The 20799-nt window shown below is 43.4% G+C and overlaps 1 protein-coding gene across 2 annotated transcripts in view; it reads right to left on the bottom strand.

The window, feature by feature from the left end:
* Positions 1-20799, bottom strand: part of FAT3 (FAT atypical cadherin 3) — a 508513-nt gene that overhangs the window by 77835 nt on the left and 409879 nt on the right. For both annotated transcript variants that reach the window (XM_044919382.1, XM_021679088.1), the window contains exons 7-12: positions 20259-20534; positions 17602-17812; positions 8803-12876; positions 5277-5473; positions 4116-4269; positions 1501-1734 (exon numbers count right to left, since the gene is read on the bottom strand). In XM_044919382.1, coding sequence (XP_044775317.1) covers positions 1501-1734; positions 4116-4269; positions 5277-5473; positions 8803-12876; positions 17602-17812; positions 20259-20534 — 5146 coding nt within the window. The remainder of the gene's footprint in view (positions 1-1500; positions 1735-4115; positions 4270-5276; positions 5474-8802; positions 12877-17601; positions 17813-20258; positions 20535-20799) is intronic.

Here is a 20799-nt window from a genome sequence, read left to right as displayed (position 1 = left end):
TCTTTCTTTCTTTCTTTCTTTCTTTCTTTCTTTCTTTCTTTCTTTCTAGATTTTACTTATTTTACTTGAGAGAGAGAGAGGGAGAGAGCACAAGCATGGGGAGCAGCAGAGGGAGAGAGAGAAGCAAGCTCCCCATTGAGCAGGGAGCCTGACACGGGGCTCGATCACAGGATCCCAGGATTATGACCTGAGCTGAAGGCAGACGTTTAACTGACTGAGCCACCCACACACCCCCAGAGAATGTTTTCTAATGCTCTTTTAAAAAAGAATATTTGTACAAGACAGCGGTGGACCAAGCTCAGGGACACACATGAACCTGGGTGATCCTGGGGCCTGTTTTGGAGGGAACTTGAAATACAGTTAGAAAGAAAAAAAAAGAGTATCTGTAGGTATTCCATAATTATAAATCAATAAATGACTTTTTTCCTGCTCACCATTTTTTTTTTTTTTACCATGCTTTACATAATATGCAGACTTTTAAAGCTTTGGTTCTCAGCCTGGAAAATTATGCTAATGAGATAAGAGCAATAATTTAAAGTAGCCACTAATTTCTTGAAGGGGAAATATGCAGAGACCCCGGGCTCTACGTTTGTTTTCAACTAATTATCATGTATTTACTTTTCCATTAGTCCAATAATTTTTCTTTCAATTCAGAATTAAGCAATAAGACACTGAATTATATAAAGGCCTGTTTAGCATAGCAGACACACCCCATCATTCTCTAGTCCTCTGATTTACAGCTCTTAAAATGCACAACCAAGAGGCGGTCTATATGTTCTTTTGTATTTACATTCCATCATGCAGTCACCTCGATAACTTATGCATTCTCAAAAGGACTACCTAGCAATTAACTCCAGTCTTTTCTAACTCACCATCTCATTATGCAAAGTGCATTTGAACAAAAACTTTATTAGCAACTTTTAGTTTGAATTCCTTCTTATTTCCACCACCCTCATTCTGCCTAGTAATGTCAGGAGCTATGTGACCAAAAGACTATGGAAAATGGCAGTTAAGAAAAATTAACATTGGACTGGCAGCCCATTTAGTAATTGTTCTTTGCACTATGGGGCACTCCCATAAATTGAGATTGTCGTATTTCAGCTGAAGCATGTGATGTAATTCTTTATAGAAATGGAAATGAATTCTCCCTGTCACACAACACAGCATTTTAACTATGTTCAGGAGGAATGGGCAAGTAAGAAAGCTATTATTTTTATTCTAAAGGTTAAAAAAGAACAAACAAACCCCAAACTCTTTGTTAAAAGGCAAGGAAATTCGTCTTATCACTTCTTTAAACCCTAGAAAGAGGTGGGGAGGACATCTTGCAGAGTTCTCTCACACATGTGAAGTGTATTAGCAGAAGAGCTGATACGTGGTCATTGGTTGAATGCACATGCTCTCATGCTAAGGAAACCAGGTGGGCTGGTGACACCAAAGGAAAGGTGAAGATATGTCAAGCGCATGAAACATGGCAGCATCCCATCAATGCAACTGACTTACCAACATCAGGATCCACAGCTTGAACTCTGGTCAACAGAGCCTTGGTGGCTGTGTTCTCATAGACACAGGCATTGTAGTGGTCAGAAGAAAACACAGGCGGGTTATCGTTCACGTCCTCCAGGATCAGGTGGATGTCAGATTGGCAGAACTTGCCACCTCCGTCAGTGGCTCTGGCAATCAGGCTGTACATAGGGACCCTTTCCCGGTCCAAAAGAGCCAAAGTTTTTAACTCACCTGTGAAAATAAATAGCCTGGATTTTCAAAAAACCCTCTTTCTTTGAAGAGCAGAGAATCAAGTATATAAAGAATCCCCAACACAGGAAGGACCAATGACATTTGGTTCAAGTGCCTCATACTCTAAAAAACAGAACAAATTCAATGTCAAGCATCAGGGAAAAATTTACGGGATTCTCGATGCAACAACAAATCAACTGTGTGGCCTTCAAATTAATTAATCCCACTGTGAAACCTCTGGTTTCAGGATTTCCTTCTTTTGGCTACCTTAGAAAGCTCCAAGCCCCTTACAACCTTTCAAGACCTCAAGAACTAAGGGTACTTGTCCATTCTCTAGGCTTCTTCTGGAGATCGAGCAGAAATCCAGTAGCTGGTCTCCAGAGCAGGTATGTATGTCTCTGGATTTCTGCTCGATCTCCAGAAAAAGCCTAGAGAATGGACAAGTACCTTAAGTTCTCTGATGGTCAGTCATGTCAATAATCCACAGACCCAGAAGGGGGAGTCTCTCTGCTTCCAGAGACTCAACATCTTTTTACTCCATCATTTAGAGGAAAACAATCAAAGCAGAGGCTGGGCTTTGGCAGAAAAAGGTCTCGAAGGAATCCTGTTGTGCCAAGGTAAACCCGACTTGCCTGGCTATAGAAGGGCCTATGGTTGCTGGGGGAGGATCCTGGCGGGGAAATATTTGAGGAGTTTGGATCAGCAGGAATTCAGCAAGGTGAGGCGGTAAGTCATGTCTGTATTTTAACCCCTGGGCGTCAGCCCCTGTGGAGATTGGCGGTGGTTGTTTAAATTTCAATAGACAATGGCAACCAGCAGTGACAGACCTGAATAAACGCGATTTGGTGAAAAGTATGACTCATGAAATATTATTATTCTTAAATTCAATTAGTAGACATTCTTCAGACCAAGCCATCTATGTTTTATAAAGCATTTCCTTCTATGGCCTCCTTGCTGCCACCAGTTGTCAAACACAGCTTGGACTATTTCTTTCTCCTGCTCTGAAACCTCCAGGGGTTTTTCAGTGGAGCCTCTGAGACCCTCCATGACCGGCCTGCAGTCCTTTCTCCCTCCATGTTTCTCACCAGCCATTCCCCAGCTCTTCTCACCAGTGACAATATTGTACGCGGCCCTCCTCGGCTGTGCTGTGCTGGGCTCTCTGCTTCTGCTGCCCCCACAGCCTGCAGGAACCTGCTTTAGCTACTAGGATCCTGCCTCTGTTCAGATGCTAGCTCTTCTTTAAAAGTTCCTCTTCCCCTTTGTCAGACCAGCTACTGGATTTCTGCTCGATCTCCATATTCCTCCTTTCTCCCTTGTGCCCAGATATAACTCCCCTGATGTCCTTCTTGGGCACTCATTTCATTCTGCCTTTTATTACTATTATTATTATTGTTATTATTATTATTGTTAGCTTACTGGTCTGTCTTCTCCGCTGGCTTACAATATCCCATGGGCATGGCTTGTTTTACTCATCTTGCAGCCTACCACAAATATCCCATAAAGTGCTTTTATGTATACTAGTTACTCAATGAATGTTAGCTATTGAATAAATAATTGCTAGGTCTATGTAGCCAAGTAGTATATTTCTGTGTAGCTAAGTGCTTCCCAGTAGGACCCAGCTGACATGGGAGAGGGACAGGGAGGAGCCATCATCTTTGGAGACTTCAAGAGTTAGTTATTATTCATTAGGACCAAACACAACATTGGAGATATGCAAATTATTCGATCTTTACACTTCATTTAAAAATTGCCATTAGATGAACCATCCAGTACACAACACTGAAATAATGTACCTCCATAAGAAATGTCTTTTCCATTAGCTCTGGCCTTCAATGTGGGCATCTGCCTTTAGCATACCTAGCCTTTGACCTTATAAATTTTGCCTGAATATAAAGGCTAATCTGAGGGCTCATAGCTTTGGGGAAACTAGGCAGGAATATTTAATAAAAACCAGACAAGCGTATTAATAAGCATCGGGAAGGGACCCAAAAGGGATTTCAAGAGAGAAAAACTCTCCTTCCTATGCCCTGCTGTCTGGTTTGCAACTTACATTTATGATGTAACTCTATATTCTTTACAGAGCAGATGCTTAAATCACAGATATGAAAAACAGGAGAACCAAATAGACACATCTGATTATTGATGCTAATAAATGTAAGTAAAGTCAAGGCAAATTCTATAGGCCAAATACAGTTTGTGTGCTCCAGAGCACCCATCTTCAGACACCATGTGTAACTAGTATTTCTTAGAGTCCTAGAGAGCAGGGCATCATACCGAGGATCTTGTACACTAACTACCCACTAGTGATGAGACCACATGAGAGTTTAACTTCTCTCATGGATTAACAATGGCATTTACCCAAAGAATACATTTCACCTTACCACTTTCTGGATCTAGAAAAAATTCATCGTTTCCAGATCCGTAGAGTGAGTATCGTATATCTCCATTGGATCCAATGTCGGCATCCTTGGCACTGACTTTCAAGATGATTTTATTTGATGGAATGTCTTCGGGAAATAATGCTGCATATGCAACCTGGCAAAGGTAAAGAAAGGTAATGAAGTCATTAGTATTTGCAGGGGGTTGCCATATTTCACATTATAAATGATTTCTTTAAAAATGCATTCATGTAATTTAGCTCTGGCTATTTTTCCCTTCACCACAGAACCATCTTACAATATATGATGAAACGTGGTATGTCTCTTGCCCTGCTCCCCCTCCCCCCTGGCCAATCTCATTCATTCAACAAATATTGATTGAGTCCCTCTATGTGCTAGGTATGATTTAGATACCAGGAGTACAATGTGAAGAAAACAGACAAAGGTCCCGCTTCTGTGAAACCATGACACGTGTTACGGGTTGATCATGATCCTCTTTTCTGTTAAGCACCAATGAGTCCTTGGGGCCCTTTCACTCTTTAAAGAGCCCCTACTCACATCTGCCATGCGTATGATAGGTTCAATCTATTTGCAATACTTTTCCAAGCTACAGAATACCAATATTGTCTCTTGGTCCACATAGTAAGGAAAAGGTAAATTAACAGTGATTTAATTTCATTAAGGAAGAAAATAAAATTTGCTCTTGGCACCTTGCACTGGCTGTCATGTTTTGTATTGTGATGGACAAGCTACTTTGTGAGTTGCCTGGAGACCTGGGTTCATTACGAACATTGCCACTAACCAGCTGTGTAAACTTATGAAAAACAACAATTTATGCTTTTGAGTGGTCCATTTTTCTTTTTATGAAATCAGTGATTTAGACAGAATAAGTTCTAAGGTCCTTTATGATTCCTTAAACATTATTTAATTTTAAGACTTATGGTTTTGTTTTTGTTTTTTTGGGGGTGGGCAAAATTAGGTACCTGAACTTGCTACCTATGTCTTTTCCTACCCTCTTGCATCCAAATGGAGTTCACTAAATTAAGGAGAGAAGAGCAGAAAGGAGTCTGGCCCTAAGGAGAAAAATGAAATGGATTTTGATTTAACTTTAGAGGGGCAGAGTAAAAAGCATCCATATATAGGAGATATATGCACAAATCTCACCTGGTCACACACTGGGCTATTGTCATTCACATCACTGACGGTCACTTCCACCATGGCCTGTGTGACAAAAAGCCCATCGGTGGCAGTGATATTGAGGAAGTAAATGTCTTGTTCTTCTCTATCTAAAGGTCTCTTCACATAGACCTTCCATTCACTCTGCACCAGGCCCAGGGCAAACCTTCCTTGGGGGTTCCCTCCTGTAGTGAAAAAAGCGTTTTTGAAGATGTGCAATGAAAAGCTTTGATCTACACCTCCAGTGAGAGGCCGGTGTGGGGTCATCCAGCTGGTCCTCCGACTGTATCATTTACAAAACTGAAAAAAAAAATTGGCAGTCACTTCCTTCCGATTCTCTTGCAACAAAGCATGATATTTATATGCTTGGCTTGTGAGGAACGTAAAACAGTAACTTTCCAAGAGAACAGAACGCACTTAGAGAAGCTGGAGATGATCTCTTGTTTAGTCCCCCTGAAGGACAATCAAATTCAAACTGCGAACAATCAATCCTCTTCCCCGGATGATACAATTGTCTTTCCACTTTGTCTCAAGAGAGGATGTAATACACTACAGCTCTTGTTACCAAGACAATTCCATTAGCTGTTGATTATGCAATCAAGGGAAGGCAGTGAGTTCTATTAAGGACTCATTTAATGAAGGCTCTCTCATACAGCTGCGTGTGTCTTACAAGCACGGGGGTTTGGGGGAGAAAAGTTTGCGCGACAGAGGAAGACCCATCAGCATTAAATGGCCCTAATGAGGGGTCATGGAACAAGTGAAGCTGGTGGTAGCAGAAGAAAAGGAGAAGAGATGAAGTAGAAAGCTCCTTATAGGAAACCACCGACAGTGGTCCCAGCAATATTACTCCCCCACATCATTACATTACCTGGAGACAAAAGCTGCATGGACAAGACAAGAAGAGGAGGGGAGAAGAGAGCTGCCTTGACCTTCTAATCCTGAAGAGGGAAACAGTGTCTCTTGCAACATGGAGGAAGACTGGACAAGACAACTGGCAGGAAGCCCGGGATCCGGTTAGATCATTCCCGTTTTGTTGGGCATTCAATAAGTATCTACCCCCTGCTCCGGACCAGGCACTGTTCCAGGCAGTAGGGCTGAAGCAGCGGTCAAAACTGACACACATCCCCACTCCCGGGGTGGAGTGCACATTCTAGTGGGGGAAGACCAACCTTAAACAAATAAATCAGGAAAGCGTACTGCATCCTGACTTCTGTTCCGCCAAAAAGATAGAGCCATCTCAGCTTCTTACAGTGAATCTCTCAAAGAGCAGAGGGCAAAGACTTGGGTCCGACCAGAGGGACTGAGGGTGAAGTAGGGGAATTTTCGTGGCCAGAATGCACCTTCACTTCTAAGGTGTGGGGGCGGGGTCAGTCCAGGGGCCTCAGCTGTGGGGGACAGCCATGAGATAAATGGACCATTCTGGGGGCAGACGGTGCAGAAATGATGAGGGCAGCATATTCCTCTAGGGCAGTGGTTCTCAGCTGGGAGTGGCTGTGTAACTCCCCCAACCTCCAACCAGGACATTTGTCAACATCTGGAGATATTTTTGAATGTCACATCGGGGGTGGGGGTGGTGCTACTGGAGTCTCTTGGGTAGAGGCCAGAGATGCTGCCAGTCATCCATCCTACAATGCACGGAATGGCCACCTATAACAAAGACTCATCCAGTCCCAAATGTCAATAGTGTGGAGGTCAAGAAACCTGCTCTGGCTAGGCTCTGGGTCCTCCCTGGGATATGGCTTTCCTCCACCACCGGCTAGGATTCAATTATGCTTCAGTTGACTATTACTTTAGCATGCACAAATTTAACCTCTCTATTAAATGCTTTCAGTGCAGGCCCACATCTTTTGTTAAATAAAATGATTAATGGTCCTCTGTTAAACTGCGGTAGCACAGCCAAGTTGTGTTAGATCAAGAGCAAAAGTTAAATCTAATTAAAATCAGTTGGTGGTTGGCACTGCTAATAGTAATGGTAGCTTTAAGCTACTCTGTTCTCATTACTTTGGTAAAGTTAATGGGAGGGTCCCTTTAAATCATCCATTGACAATTCAGAGACAAAGTATAAATAATTGAAGCTGAATATTCAGCAAGCCTTTCCAATAGAAAGTATCCCTCAGAATCTTTAAAAAGCTTTGTCTGAAACTGAATGCAAATAAATGTAAGATAGGCTTTACTCACGTTTCTTCCCTTGCCACTATCGCTCATGTCTTTTCTGCAGAAATATACATTTTAATGAAAAAAAGGGAAGGTATCAGATAACGCACAAATGTATACAGAGTTTAAACAGAAAACACCATCAGGAAAACAGTTCCACGAAGAAACAGGACAGGAGTAATGCGGAAGAGTGGCGCTCCCAACCACTGACACATATGCTCTCCTGTGGATCTTATTCTGCAGTGATTAATTAACTTTCCCACTAACGTACTTAAGCAGATTCTGTGTCCTGAGGGCATTCTAATTAATTCATTTTTCACTTTGAATAATGTAGTTTTTCTAAAGGGAAGCCACCTGACTACAAGTATTGATGGATTCTTTAAAATCTTTTGGCACTTTGCTTATGTTCTGCCTTTGAATGTCACAACATCAAAATATTAGCTTTAAAACGCTTAAATCATTTTTAGGAAGAATGCTCCTGTCCCACCATCCTTCCCCCTTGCAGTTTAAAGCCAGTCACCCCCCAGGAAGCTACCCCTGATGAGTGACACCGACATGGAATCCTCTGCCCCTCAGAAATAGTGACTTTTTTTTTTTTTTTGGTCCACTCTGGGTGACTTCCTTGGTCTATTTTGGCTTTTCCACTGAACCGCTACTTACTATTGGGAAAGACCAAAAAGGGATCCAAGTAAACTGAGTTGTTGGGAGAAATACCCTTTGGTTTAGAGTTATAACTTAAGATTTTTAGCAAAAGGTCAAACCATGCCCTTTAATTGGTACAGGTGTGTACATGTGCATGCATAGGAATTTTCACTTCCAGGCGAAACTTGTAAGTCAATCTTACTGGGCTCAGCTAGTTATTTATTTATTTATTTAAAAACTTTTTTTTGAAGATGTTATTTATTTGAGAGAGAGAGAGTGTGAAAGAGCATGGTTGGGGGGAGGGCAGAGGAAGAGGGAGACGCAGACTCCCCACTGAGCCGGGAGCTCTATGTAGGTCTTGATCCCAGGACTCCAAGATCATGACCTGAGCCGAAGGCAGCTGCTTAACTGACTGAGCCACCCAGGCGCCCTGGCTGGACTCCTTTTTAAATGATACCGTGGCTCAAGGACTGGGTACAAATCTGTGTAATCTGTCACAGGCAAAGGAATGAATTCCAAACTAAGGCTGAGTTAGCAACAACCAACAACTGAAAAACCGTGCCTACTCAGAGATCTTCTACCCAGCCCTAGAGAGCTTTTATTACTCTCAACCCCCATCTCATCTCCCTTCTTTTCTCCAACTCTTACTTCCTGCCACTTCCCACCTTTCTTGAGAAAGCAGAGCACACAGAGTGAAAGCCAAGTGTGGCTGACTTACCCGTAATGTGGTAGCTCACTTGGCGATTAATGTCGGAAGTGTCTCTGTCCCACGTGCTGAGGACAGCTACCACCTCGCCAGGAGGGTCGCTCTCTTTCACATTCCCTCGGTACACCTCGTGGGCAAAGACTGGTGCATTGTCGTTTATATCTGTCACCCTGACAGAGACCAAAGCCGTGGATGAAAGAGAGAAGGCCTCTCCGAGGTCTGAGGCCACCACAGAGAAGGTGAAGGTGGGATCTGTCTCGTGATCCAGGTCCTTCAAGGTACTGATCCAGCCTGTATTGCTGTCAATGTTGAAGGCTTCCATTACCTTTTCAGGCTGGGAATCCGAGTGCAGGGAGTAAGTGACCTGCCCATTCGCTCCCCAATCCATGTCGATGGCTCTCACCTGTGTGAGTTTGGTGCCCACAGGCATCCCTTCCATTATGATCGTCTCATAGCTGGAAGTTTCAAAGACTGGCTTGTTGTCATTCAAGTCCAGTACCTTGATATCTACATCCACGGTAAACACAATGTCTACCTTGTCCAGGGGTATAGTGGCTGCTACTTTAAAGTGGAATGCTGGGCTGACTTCATGATCGAGGCGTTTGTCAAGTTTGATTGTGCCTGTTTCCTGCTCTATGATGAAGACACCCCCTTTGTTATTTTCTGGCCGGTCCCCATTAACTGTGCTGAACCTGACATTCTGACTGGGCAAAATCCTCAGGGTGTCCACTGTGCTCCCAATGGCTGTATCTTCTGAAACAGTGAAAGAATACTGAGACTGGGTGAATGAAGGCAAGAATGTTTCAGGGGGCAGGACATGAATATAGACAGGAATGAGTGAGTGCTTTACTGGAATGCCCCCATCCACTGCTTTGACAAAGAATGACAGCACTGTGTTTTTCAGTTGGTTAAAATTGCCCTTAGTGACCATCCAGCCATTGTCAGGATCGATTTCTAGGAGGTCAGCCACTGAGACTGAGGCCTCGCTATACAGAGAATAAGTAATCCTTGAGTTTGCTCCATCATCTGGATCCATGGCTTGAACCTGAGTGACCAAGTGGCCCCTTCCAACGTCTGCCCTGACACTGGCTCTGTATTCCACCATCATGAACTGGGGAGCATTGTCATTTTCATCCACAACAATCACTCTCACGGTGCAAAAAGTCGTTCTCCCTCCACCATCGAGGGCCCTCAAAAAAATACTAATGTCTCCCTCCAGAGGGTTTTCCCGGTCAAGCCTTTCCGTTGTGATGACTTGTCCATTGCTGTCTATAAGGAATCGATCCTTGGCAAAGTCATTGATGATGGCATAGCTGATCTGTCCATATGTCCCGGGATCCCCATCTGTGGCTCGAACGTGAATGACCTTTGTCCCAGCAGCTGCGTTCTCTCTCACCTCAGCTACGTAGGTGCTTTGGGAAAAGGCAGGGCTGTACAGGTTAGCCCCGAGTACCCTGATATGCACCTGTGCGGTGCTAGTGAACAACCCATCAGAGACTGACACATTGAGACTGTACAGAGGCTCCATCCGCTGCTTCCGGTGGTTGGACAGGGTGATGACGCCACTCTTGCTGTCCATCAGAAAGCTTGTCCGGTCATTCCCAGATAAAATGCTATATTCCAAGCGGTCAAAATCAGAGCTGTCTGCATCAGAGGCTTGAACGCAGGTTACAAAATGACCCCGGGGGGCTAATTCACTCACATATGATTCATAAATGAGCTGATTAAAAACGGGAGGGTTGTCATTTATGTCCGAGATATAGATATGAACCAGGACCTCACTGCTCAGCGATGGGAAGCCATTATCTGTTGCTCTGACTTTCAAAATGCAGTGTTGCACTAACTCGTGGTCCAGCATCCGCGCCGTCAGGATCAAGCCACTTGCACTGTCTATGTGAAAATAATCTGTGCTGTTGTAAGTATCCTGGACAATCTGATAATGCACCAATTTACTGTTTTCCGAGTCTGCATCGGTAGAGACAACTTGCAAAACAGGAGTCCCAATGAGAGATGCTTCCGATAATGTTGTATTGTATGTGGGTTGATCGAAAATAGGAGGGTTGTCATTTACATCATTAACTAGTAAGTCAACGGTGACTTCAGCCCTGGCACCAGTAAGGGCATCACTGGCTCTTACTGTCAATTTGTAAACAGAGGTAATTTCATAATCCAAAGGGCTAACAACTTTCAGGACCCCAGTGTCAAAGTCAATGTTAAACTGTTTATAAAGATCCCCATCAATAATGATATATATGATGCCTTGGCCTTCTGGACTGGTGGCATTGATGCTTAGAATGGGGGTATCCATTCTGATGTCTTCGTTGACCGATGCTGTATAAAAGGGCTTATCAAACACGGGCATTGCTTTGTTGACAATTGTGATGGGAAGTTCTACAGATGTGGATAGAGAGGGTTTTCCACCATCTTTGGCTAGGACGGTGACTCCATACTCAATGTTGGACAAGTCAGAGTTGAATGTTTCTTTTAAAATAACATTCCCTGAATTAGGGTTAATCTCAAAATGGCCATAGTCATCCTGTAGGACGTAGGTCACTTCTCCATTTGCACCTTTATCTTTGTCAATGGCTGTCACCTGGTAAATCAGTGTCCCAGGTTCAGCATCAACTTGCACAGCAGCATAGTAAGGGAGGCCCACAAAGACTGGAGAATTGTCATTTATGTCTTCAATGTTAACTCTGACCACCACTCTAGCCACACGCAGATGGTCCAGCTCACGGCTGGCTTCCACCACCAGCTCGTATAACTCTTGTTCTTCACGGTCAAAGGGGACTCCAGTGGTCTGAATGACCCCTGAGGTAGATTTTATCTTGAACTTATTTCCTGGGTTTAAGATGCTGTATTTTAAGGGCTCATTAAGGCGATTTCCAATGGCATTGACAATAGCAACTTTGGTTATGTTAGTGTTGTTCTCTGAGATCGAGGTCGAGTAAAAGCTTTGGGTAAAGTGGAGGCCGCTATCCATAGCTTCTTTAACCAGGATGGTGACCATGGACGTACTGTAGAACTTTCCATCGGACACTTTAGCTATCAACATGTAGTGATCTTTGGAGAGGTTATTGTTTTTTATGGTAAGCACTCCACTATTTGAGTCAATTAAGAAATGATCCAAGCTGCCTTCCATTAGGCTATATGTCAGTTCTGGGGGCACCTCGGAGTCAGGATCTGTGGCACTAACTCTCAGAACCTCCACTCCAACATAGGTGGGTAGAAGTAAGACAGTCTCAAACACGGCCTGGGTGAAAACAGGCGGGTTATCATTAACATCTGTCACCTCTATGTTGACTTCAACGGGACTCTCTGCCGTCAGCTGGGGGATGCCGCTGTCTCTCACATGGACGTGGAAATGGAAATGGGCAATAGTTTCATGGTCCAGGTTGGCAATTGTTCTGATTGCACCGGTACTGGAGTCCACTGTGAAGAACTTCTTGGCTGTAGACTCCACAATCTGATACACCAGCAGAGCATTCCGGTTGCTGTCGGCATCAGTGGCTCGAATCACCAGTGGGCTGTTATCCAAGCTCCTGACGATGCTATTTACTGGGGCAGCCTCACTCAGGCTGCCCGAATATTGAGAAAAGAGAAAAACTGGGGCATTATCGTTTTCATCAACAATCTGAATGTTGACTGTGGCATTGGAAGCCATACCTGCCATGTTAGTGGCCTGAACGATGAGCTGATAGGAGGAAGTACGCTCGTAATCCAGTGCCTTCCGGGTGGTGACAACACCAGAATACGGATTTATGGTAAATATCCCATCAATGTTTCCATCCTTGACTTCGTAAATGAGGGTAGATTGACTGATGGCAGAGATTAGAATGACTGATGTTCCAACATCAACATTTTCATTTACTTCTGCTTGGTAGTCCTTGTGAGTGAACTTGGGGTGAGAATTATCAGACATGGTAACAGAAATGCGCACAATTGCAGTGGCAGACATTGGCGGGGAACCCTGATCCGTGACTTTGACTGACAGGACAAACTGACCCGTTGTCATCATGTCTGGTTCTTTGGAAACGGTAATGATGCCCAGGACTGGTTCAATCTTAAATGTGTTCCCCGTGTTCCCTACAATATAGAGATAAATGGAGAAATGAGTTACATGTCATGTTTTGAAGATTAATTCTTCATCTAAAGGCTACTTTGCTGCAACATGGCAAGTCGAAAGCAATTATTTGTATTCGTTCCATCTCATTCTGAAATAGAATGAAAGACTTCTCTTTTAGGGATATTCAAAAGCAACAGAAGTGAGTTTTTCAGTAAAACTGTGAATTTCAGGTCAGTATCCTTTTAATTCATGTTAATACCACCACTACCACCACCACAAGATTGTGTACAATGCCAAAAAAAAAAAAAAAAAAAAGGGATTTTTACCTAAACCAGTGCCATAGTCTGTGTTCTGTGTTATGAGAAAGATGGTTGTAGGAGCTGTTTCAGAACATTATACCACAGATTATCCCAAAGGTAGGCTTTACATTTCACCCTATCAAAACTGACTTCACTCTAAACACTACTTTGGTGAAGGGGGGTCTTCAGGCCTGAAGAATTCTTCCCAAGTCACCGTTTGCTCTGTAAGTTGTGAGGATACTTTCTGATCACTCTTCTGTTGTTCATTCCTTCTTACTCCAAAAGAGACACGTGCATACACAGACTTAAAACTAGGCATAAAAATCATGAGGCAGTCCCTCCAATCTGAAACCATCCCATTCGCTAAGTACTGGAGAGGTTTCTGGTGAAGTAGTGAACTGTTGATCATCTGAACCAGCCTTAAAACCAAAAACCAGAGGCATCACCCTTCTGAAACTGAGGAACTGGCACCCCACCTGGATGTATCTGGAACGGAAAGGGCTGGGAACCGCAACACCCCAGAAGTTTGGAGCCTTGCCTCTGAAACATGCAGTGGTGTGAAATCTGAGATTACTGAGGACGAGGATAATAAAAGAGGAATAAAGAATGGGGAACACAAGGCTTGAAGAATGTAAAAGAATCCGGCTGAAAACTAGTGGACAGTGTGAAGCAGAATCCTTCACCAAGTTGCTTTTTGCTTCTCTCATCAGGCTTTCAGATACTTCTCAAAGAGCACACATGCTTGCCTGTCTAGATTCTTCGAAAGCAAAGTTAAAGATCTTGGTCATTCAATTATATCTGCATTTTTCTTTCTGCTTGAAGTATTGCAGAATGGCAGACATAGAAACAGTTTAAATGTCATTATTGTTGAGACAGGCTCCCACACCGACAGGCACTTACATGTGTCTCCTGAAATGTGCAGCAAATACAGCTGTAACCGTATACATACTATTTCTTACTACATACTTATTCATTAAACTTTTCCATGTAAGAGAATAAAAAATTCATGTTCCTATAAAATCTGCTTATTTTTAAACAATTTTATTTTTTAAAAAGATTTATTTATTTTAGAGAGTGACAGCATGAGCAGGGCGCGGGGTGGAGGGAGAGAGAGAGAGAGAAATTGAATCCTCAAGCAGATTTCCCGATGAGTGTGGAGTCCGACTCAGGGCTCAATCGCAGGACCCTGAGATCATGATCTGAGCCGAAATTGAGAGTCGGCTGCTTAACCAACTGAGCCACCCAGGCATCCCCAAGAATTAATTAAATAAATAAGTAAAGAATTTGATTCAAACCCCCAAATGTGAGTACTGAACAATGTCATCTTTGGTGTCAGCATGATTTTTTTTTTCCTTGCCATGATGAGCACTTTGTGAGGTCAACATGAAGTTCAATGATCTCATGAGCGAGACTGCAAATTTTCAATAAATAGTGCAATTGAGAATGGGTTTAACGTTTGATTCATAGGTCCTAGAAAGGAGTCAGGAATCATTTTACATCAGCATCTCTGAGGAGGAAAATGTAGAGATTGTAGAGATAATGGGGGCCAACCGGCAACCCCAAATGATGATTGCAAGAGAGTCAAGTGTCTCTGTGTTCCTTGATGTGGAGTCCCACGGTGGAGTCTCCAGCGAAGTCCTCCCTTGCTGCAGACCCAGCACATTCCTTCATGCCCAGCAGGATATAATGGAAGGGACAAAGGGGAGCCAGCTTCTGGTCTCGATAGAACTTCATAACCCTGCTGTCCCACAGCCGCTCACCTGCTTGTCACACCACTCTGGGATGCTGCGCTTGTATAGCAGGTCGAAAGTGGGCTCTTGGCCTCTTTCCCTCTTCAGCATACTCCCTGCCCATTTTCTTAGAATCCACCTCCTGCTTTTTCTCTCCGGCTATCCTTGAATCCCCGGAAACTAACCTCTGCTTATTTCCTTGGAATCTACAGCTTCCTGTAGACTTTTGGCAACTGAGAAAAGCTGTGCTTATCTTATATATCATGCTTTTTCTAGAACATAGCACAGACTGGCACAAAGAAGGTGTTCAGTAAATATGTATTAAATGATTGAGAGGAGAGGTAGATCTAAAAAAAGATTTTTAGTTCTTTATCTGTATATGCCCCTTGGGATCCAAGAGACCCCCCATTGTAACTCAATTCTTAGTCCTTATCTCTCCTGTTTTGGAGCCACTCATGAGCCGTTGTGGCACCAAACAGAAATCTGAACCAAATATAGGAACTGAAGCTCCACACTCAAATATCACCTCAGTTCTTTGGGCCCAGATAAAAGCTTCCATAGTTACTTCAGAGGCCAGGCAGGGGCTAAGAAGTGTACGGCCCACCAGTAAGCAGAGGAAAACCTTGCTTATCTGAAGTTTGGAAGAGAACCTACGTAAAATGTCCACTCTACACAACCACCTGTCATTTGCTTCACAATGTTGCAGCATCTGGGTCCTCCCTCTCTCCTACCAGGATCCGGGAAGGAACTGGCGTGGCCAAGAGCAGTCCAGGGCTTGTGGAGGTCTGTCTGTCCACAAAGGAGCCCCATGACCACTTGTGAATCACTGGGCACACACCGAAATCCTCATTAGCTTCTCACACAGACAATCAGAGGTCGTTTTTTTGAGGTATCAGATCATTTCTGGGTTTCTGGAAATTTCCGGGTTTCTGGAAATTCAAGTTTTCATATGAAAGATGTTTTAAGAAAATAACTTTTCTCTCTGTTTTTAGTCAGTGGTTAAAGGCACGACGGAATCCCTGGTCTACCCATAGCACCGGCCTACAGTGTGTGGCTGTTGAAAGATAAGGAAAGTGGTCTTGTCAGCAGGATGGGAAATGGCTCTTGTCTGACTCCTCAGGAACTCCAAATTGGCTTAGAAGTTATTGGCCTAGCTAGGAGAGTATAAGTAGTAGCTGTAACGACAAACACAAAAAGGAGGTAGACACCATAGACAATGCTGAGAAAATGTTAAGTAAAAAAAACAGAAATAAAACTCCCTACCTAGATGATCACAGATATATGCAACAGTGTATGTTCGTGGATGAATACTGGGAAAAGAAAAATATATGTAAGATTAGGAAAAAACTGTAGAAAGAGTCTGAAGAGTTGTTGGATCAGGCAACACTTTCTGTGACGTTATTTAAATATTTGTGTTTTGAAAAAAAGAAGCTTCCCTATGTTATTTGTGGAACTAGAAGAACAAGGATTATATAATTAAATACTTAAAATTTCCTGTGGTAAACAACAGATGCAAAATAGCACTTAAAAAAAATACTGGTCAGGCTTTAGGTTAGAAAAAAATTCCATAAATATCTAGAAAAGAAATAGGTGAAGTTTCTCGGGGCCCCTTGCTCTTACAAAACTAATGTCTTTTATTTCTTTATTATTTTTTTTGTATAGAGCTTAGCTTTGACTCCTATAAAATGTGGGCACCTAATACGGGAAATAGTTCTAGAGTATCATTCGTTGCAGTGGCTTTTGTATAAAGAAGATTGTTGGCTTTTCTTTCTCTAATATTTTTTAGTCCAAAACTGTCATTCTAGCATTCATATTTTAATTCAACCACTCACAAAAATGCTCCACATTTAAATCACGGGAAAGAAGTCTTTCCAGTGCTGGCATAAAAGGAGACAGCATTTGGCATTATGCACGACAGCCATAATGTTGCAGAACATTTTGGAAATATGTGGCTTGAATATTCAAAAAAAAAAAAAGACAGAAGAGGGGAAGGGAAAATACAGCAGATAAGGGATATTTGTAATCATTAGGTTCACAGTCCTATCCCTTGCTTGGACAATCATCTCTTCTGTCATGAATATTTTCTTCCTTTCGGTCCTCAAACCATCAGTGAAATATGGTCTGGCCTTATGGATGTCAAAATTGATTTTAAAAATCTCAAATTTAACAGAATGTGAGGCTGTATGTATTTATCTGTCTGGTTGAGCAGGCAGTTCAGTATCTCCTACCCACTCTGCAACTCTCAATCACCTCCACGGAAGTGCATTTCTGCTAACCGTGGGGGTATAGATATTTTCGAAGCCCACAGCTCGCCCAGTGACAGATAAACAAAGACACGTACGATTCAATTCACAGAACAACCTGGCAGCCCTCAAGAGAAGGGAGACTTTGGTTATTTTAGTCTGAGGCCATGGCTTGTTGACCCATTAGGAAAAGCCACTGAGTTTACCACACACTTCTTCTCTCTCCTCCATTCCAGAACAATCCGAGAACACCACAATAAAGGGAACTCCTTCCTCACTTTCAGTGATGGAAAACGTATTACCAAAAATGCCAAGAACTTGATAGAGCATCATCATGCAAATAGGGCAGTTGTTTGGCCAAACCACGCTTTTGGAGCCATTCCAGGGGTAACTGTGTGAATTTCACATGGTGATAAACGCTGCTAAGGGTCAAAGGCCATGCATTATATTGCGATCTGTGCAACAGCTCTCACCTGCTTCTATGGTATATATGAGTTCTGCATTTTCCCCTTTGTCTTTGTCCAGAGCCGTCACTTGCAGAACAGCTGATCCCAGAGCAGCCGATTCAAACACAGATGCTTCATACAATGGGTTGGTAAAATAAGGACTGTGATCATTAGCATCTTCCACATTCACAATGACTCGGGCCAAGTTTCTTCGATAAGGAAACTCCTGATCTCTGACCTTTAGGCAAAATACAAGAAGCGGTAGGACTAAGATCTGAAGTTGCAAGGAACTCTCACACGGCTATGTCTGTGGCAAAGAGAAAATGAGGTAACTCACACAAAGTGCTTGATGCTGTCCCAGGCACAGGGTAGGGGCTCGGTAAGTGATGGTGCTATCGAGTGAGGACACTAATGGTGAACAGACTGAGAGTCGGGGCCACATCCATTTTACTGCTCAGCATGATGACTGGCCTATGGTCTGTGTTCAGCCTGTGTTCGTGATGTTCCCTGCCTAAGTATCTTTCCTCTGCATCACTGCCCACAGCCGCTTCCCCCTCATTTGTATATATAGCTGGTAATGGGACGGTGGATGGATACTCTTCTGAAGGGGAAACTAAAACGTTCAGTGAAAAGAATTCATAAATGCAAAGCATGCAATGCCTTCTATTCATTCATTCAACAAACATTTGTTGTCACCTATTATCTGTCAAGTCCTGCCTTTGCTCTGGGGGTTTAGCAGTGACTCAAATCTGGTCCTTCCCCTCCAGATGCTAACAGGTGAGTGGGGGACGGAAACAAGCAAATAGGTAGGAAGCCTGGTGATGAGTGCCAGAATGTGAGTGAGTCGTAAGAAGCAGCTAACCCGGCCCCCAGCTTCTTGGAAGAGGTAACAAAAATAAGTAGAAATGGTCCGAGGGTGGCGTGGGCTGCATGTTTCAGGCAAAGAGAGCCACCCGAGGCAAAGGCCCAGGACTGAGAGAGAACCCTGATTCCCAGGAAGATAAACCAAACCTTCATTTTTAAAACGCCAGAGCCCTCATTGTGACTTCACCGAGCAACCTGCTTTAAAGTTTCCCCTGATTTGCATATGCCAGAAGCTCGCAAATAATCAATTCTTTAACCCTCACCGCATGATTTCGCTATAATTTTATGTAGTGCTAATCAAATGTGTGCTTTGCGTTTGTTCAATTTTAGGTTTCGTAACTTCAGAGAGATGTGGAGAAGTTAGAAAATAGACCGAGGAGAGCCATCAAAGGGAAAGGGCTTTTCAAAAATAGTACCTGCAAGGAATGAGCAAACGGACTAAAATGGCTTAGCTTGGAGAAAGGCAGCATAAAGGACATGTTTGCTCTAAATAATCAATTACAACAATGATGAATGATACAGGGTGACCAAACTGAATTTTGAGTTTGTTAAGGAAAGAATGAACAGGAATGACTTGAGTCATGAGAATGGAGTTAGTCCTTGGCATAAGGTTTCTGCCCCTGAATAAAACGCATGCAAAAGCAACCGGGTGAATGTGCTCCATCTTCCCACCCGTAGACTGGCCTGCCACACCCTGGGACCAAGCTGAACTCTGTATTTCGGGGTTATTGAGACCTAGGGCTGTTCAGTGGAATGTCCAAGGGTGGAGGAGCTTTGTCTCTTTTGTGTCCTCAGTACCTAGAATGGGGCTTGGTACACAGTAGGTGCTAAAGAAATATCTGTTGAATGAATGAGGGTGGATCTGACGGTCCCTAAGAGTCCCTCTTCCTCCCCCCACTGGGGGACGGGGTCTCAGCTGGAAACTGCCAAGGACATGGCCTTGGAGCTTCTTCTGGCCCAGCAGTGTTTCCAGACTTGGGAAGAAGGAAGAGTAGCACCTAGCGGAACATCACGTTCAGCTGCTAGGATACTGGTAGCATCTTAATGTGTTTTAAAGGCAGTCAGTACCCAAGATTTAGTATGTGTCTTAAGGAACTCAGGGGGTCTGTGAGGCAGGGGCTATGCAATTGCCCCCAGGGTTCTTGAATGGTCAAAGGGCCAGATTTTAGGCCATAAACTCATCAAGGATGTTTCTTATTAATTCCTACTTCCCAATGATGTGAACTAGGAAAACTCCACTTTAAAATTAAAGCAACTTCCACATAATTTGGAGGTCCCATGAACCCAAGTTCAGACCTAACGGACACTCTGCAGGCTTCAGCGTGTTTTGAGATCTGTTTTGGGTGGCGGTATTTACTACTAGGTCCAATGCCAGTGCAGTAAGTAATAAATCAGTCCTCTAAATGCTTCCAAGGACTGAGCACTGCATATTTTGAGTAGATGATTGCCCTTGTGATTAACTTCTCAAGGAACTTCTTTTAAACTTTTCTACAGAATCTTCTGGATGCGAACCAATATCATAGCCTGGGAGATTTACTGAAACATGGCCTGTTCCTTCCTTCCCAAGTCAGCCTGTCAGCAGCCACTGTCTGCAGAACTCGTCTACTACTTCAGTCTGGCAAAAATATCGGGTCACTCTGGAACAATAGCAATTCTCCTCATGGAAATAAAAAGGCAGAAACGAAGGTGACCCTGCTGTGAGAAAACCAAATTTACTCCTACTCACAACATTTAAGGGCCCCGTACTTCTGAAGACCAAGGAGTGTGTCTTGAATGGTCACAGACTGTGTTAGGGGAGCACATTAGCAGCGTGGTCCTACCATGACATTGAGGATGTGCTTGTCCTGGGCCTCGTGGTCCAGCCTCTCGGCAGTGTAGAGCACGCCCGTGCTGGGCTCAATCCGGAACTTCCTCATGCTGGCCGAGTCGATGCTACTGTGGACAGTGTAGCTCAGCTTGTGCTTCTCATCTCTATCTGTGGCTTCAATCTGCAAGATCTCTGTATCTGGAAGCACGTCCTCAGAGATTGTGACATCGTAATTTGGCTGAGAGAATTCTGGGCCATTATCATTATTATCCAGCACTTTGATAAATACCTATAGTTAAAAGAAGACAAGAGTGATGACGAATGCCAATTCACTCATTGCTGATAAAAAGGCCCCCTCTCTCTCTCCTCCCTCCACGTCCTTGGAGCCCAGCTTCCAGGAGCTATCTCAATATGTAGAAAGATCTCGTATGAAAACACACTGTAATTAGAGGCTGACAATAAACCAGTAGTTCACGTTAGCAGGAACATAAACTATGAGCTAATCAATATTCTCACTATTAATTGAACAGCTGAGACAGCCCCCTGAGGGTGAT

The sequence above is a fragment of the Neomonachus schauinslandi genome, chromosome 11, assembly GCF_002201575.2.
Source record: "Neomonachus schauinslandi chromosome 11, ASM220157v2, whole genome shotgun sequence".
Taxonomy (NCBI): Eukaryota; Metazoa; Chordata; class Mammalia; order Carnivora; family Phocidae; genus Neomonachus; species Neomonachus schauinslandi.
The sequence above is the reverse complement of the archived record's forward strand: the minus strand, read 5'-3'. Positions and strand labels throughout refer to the sequence as shown.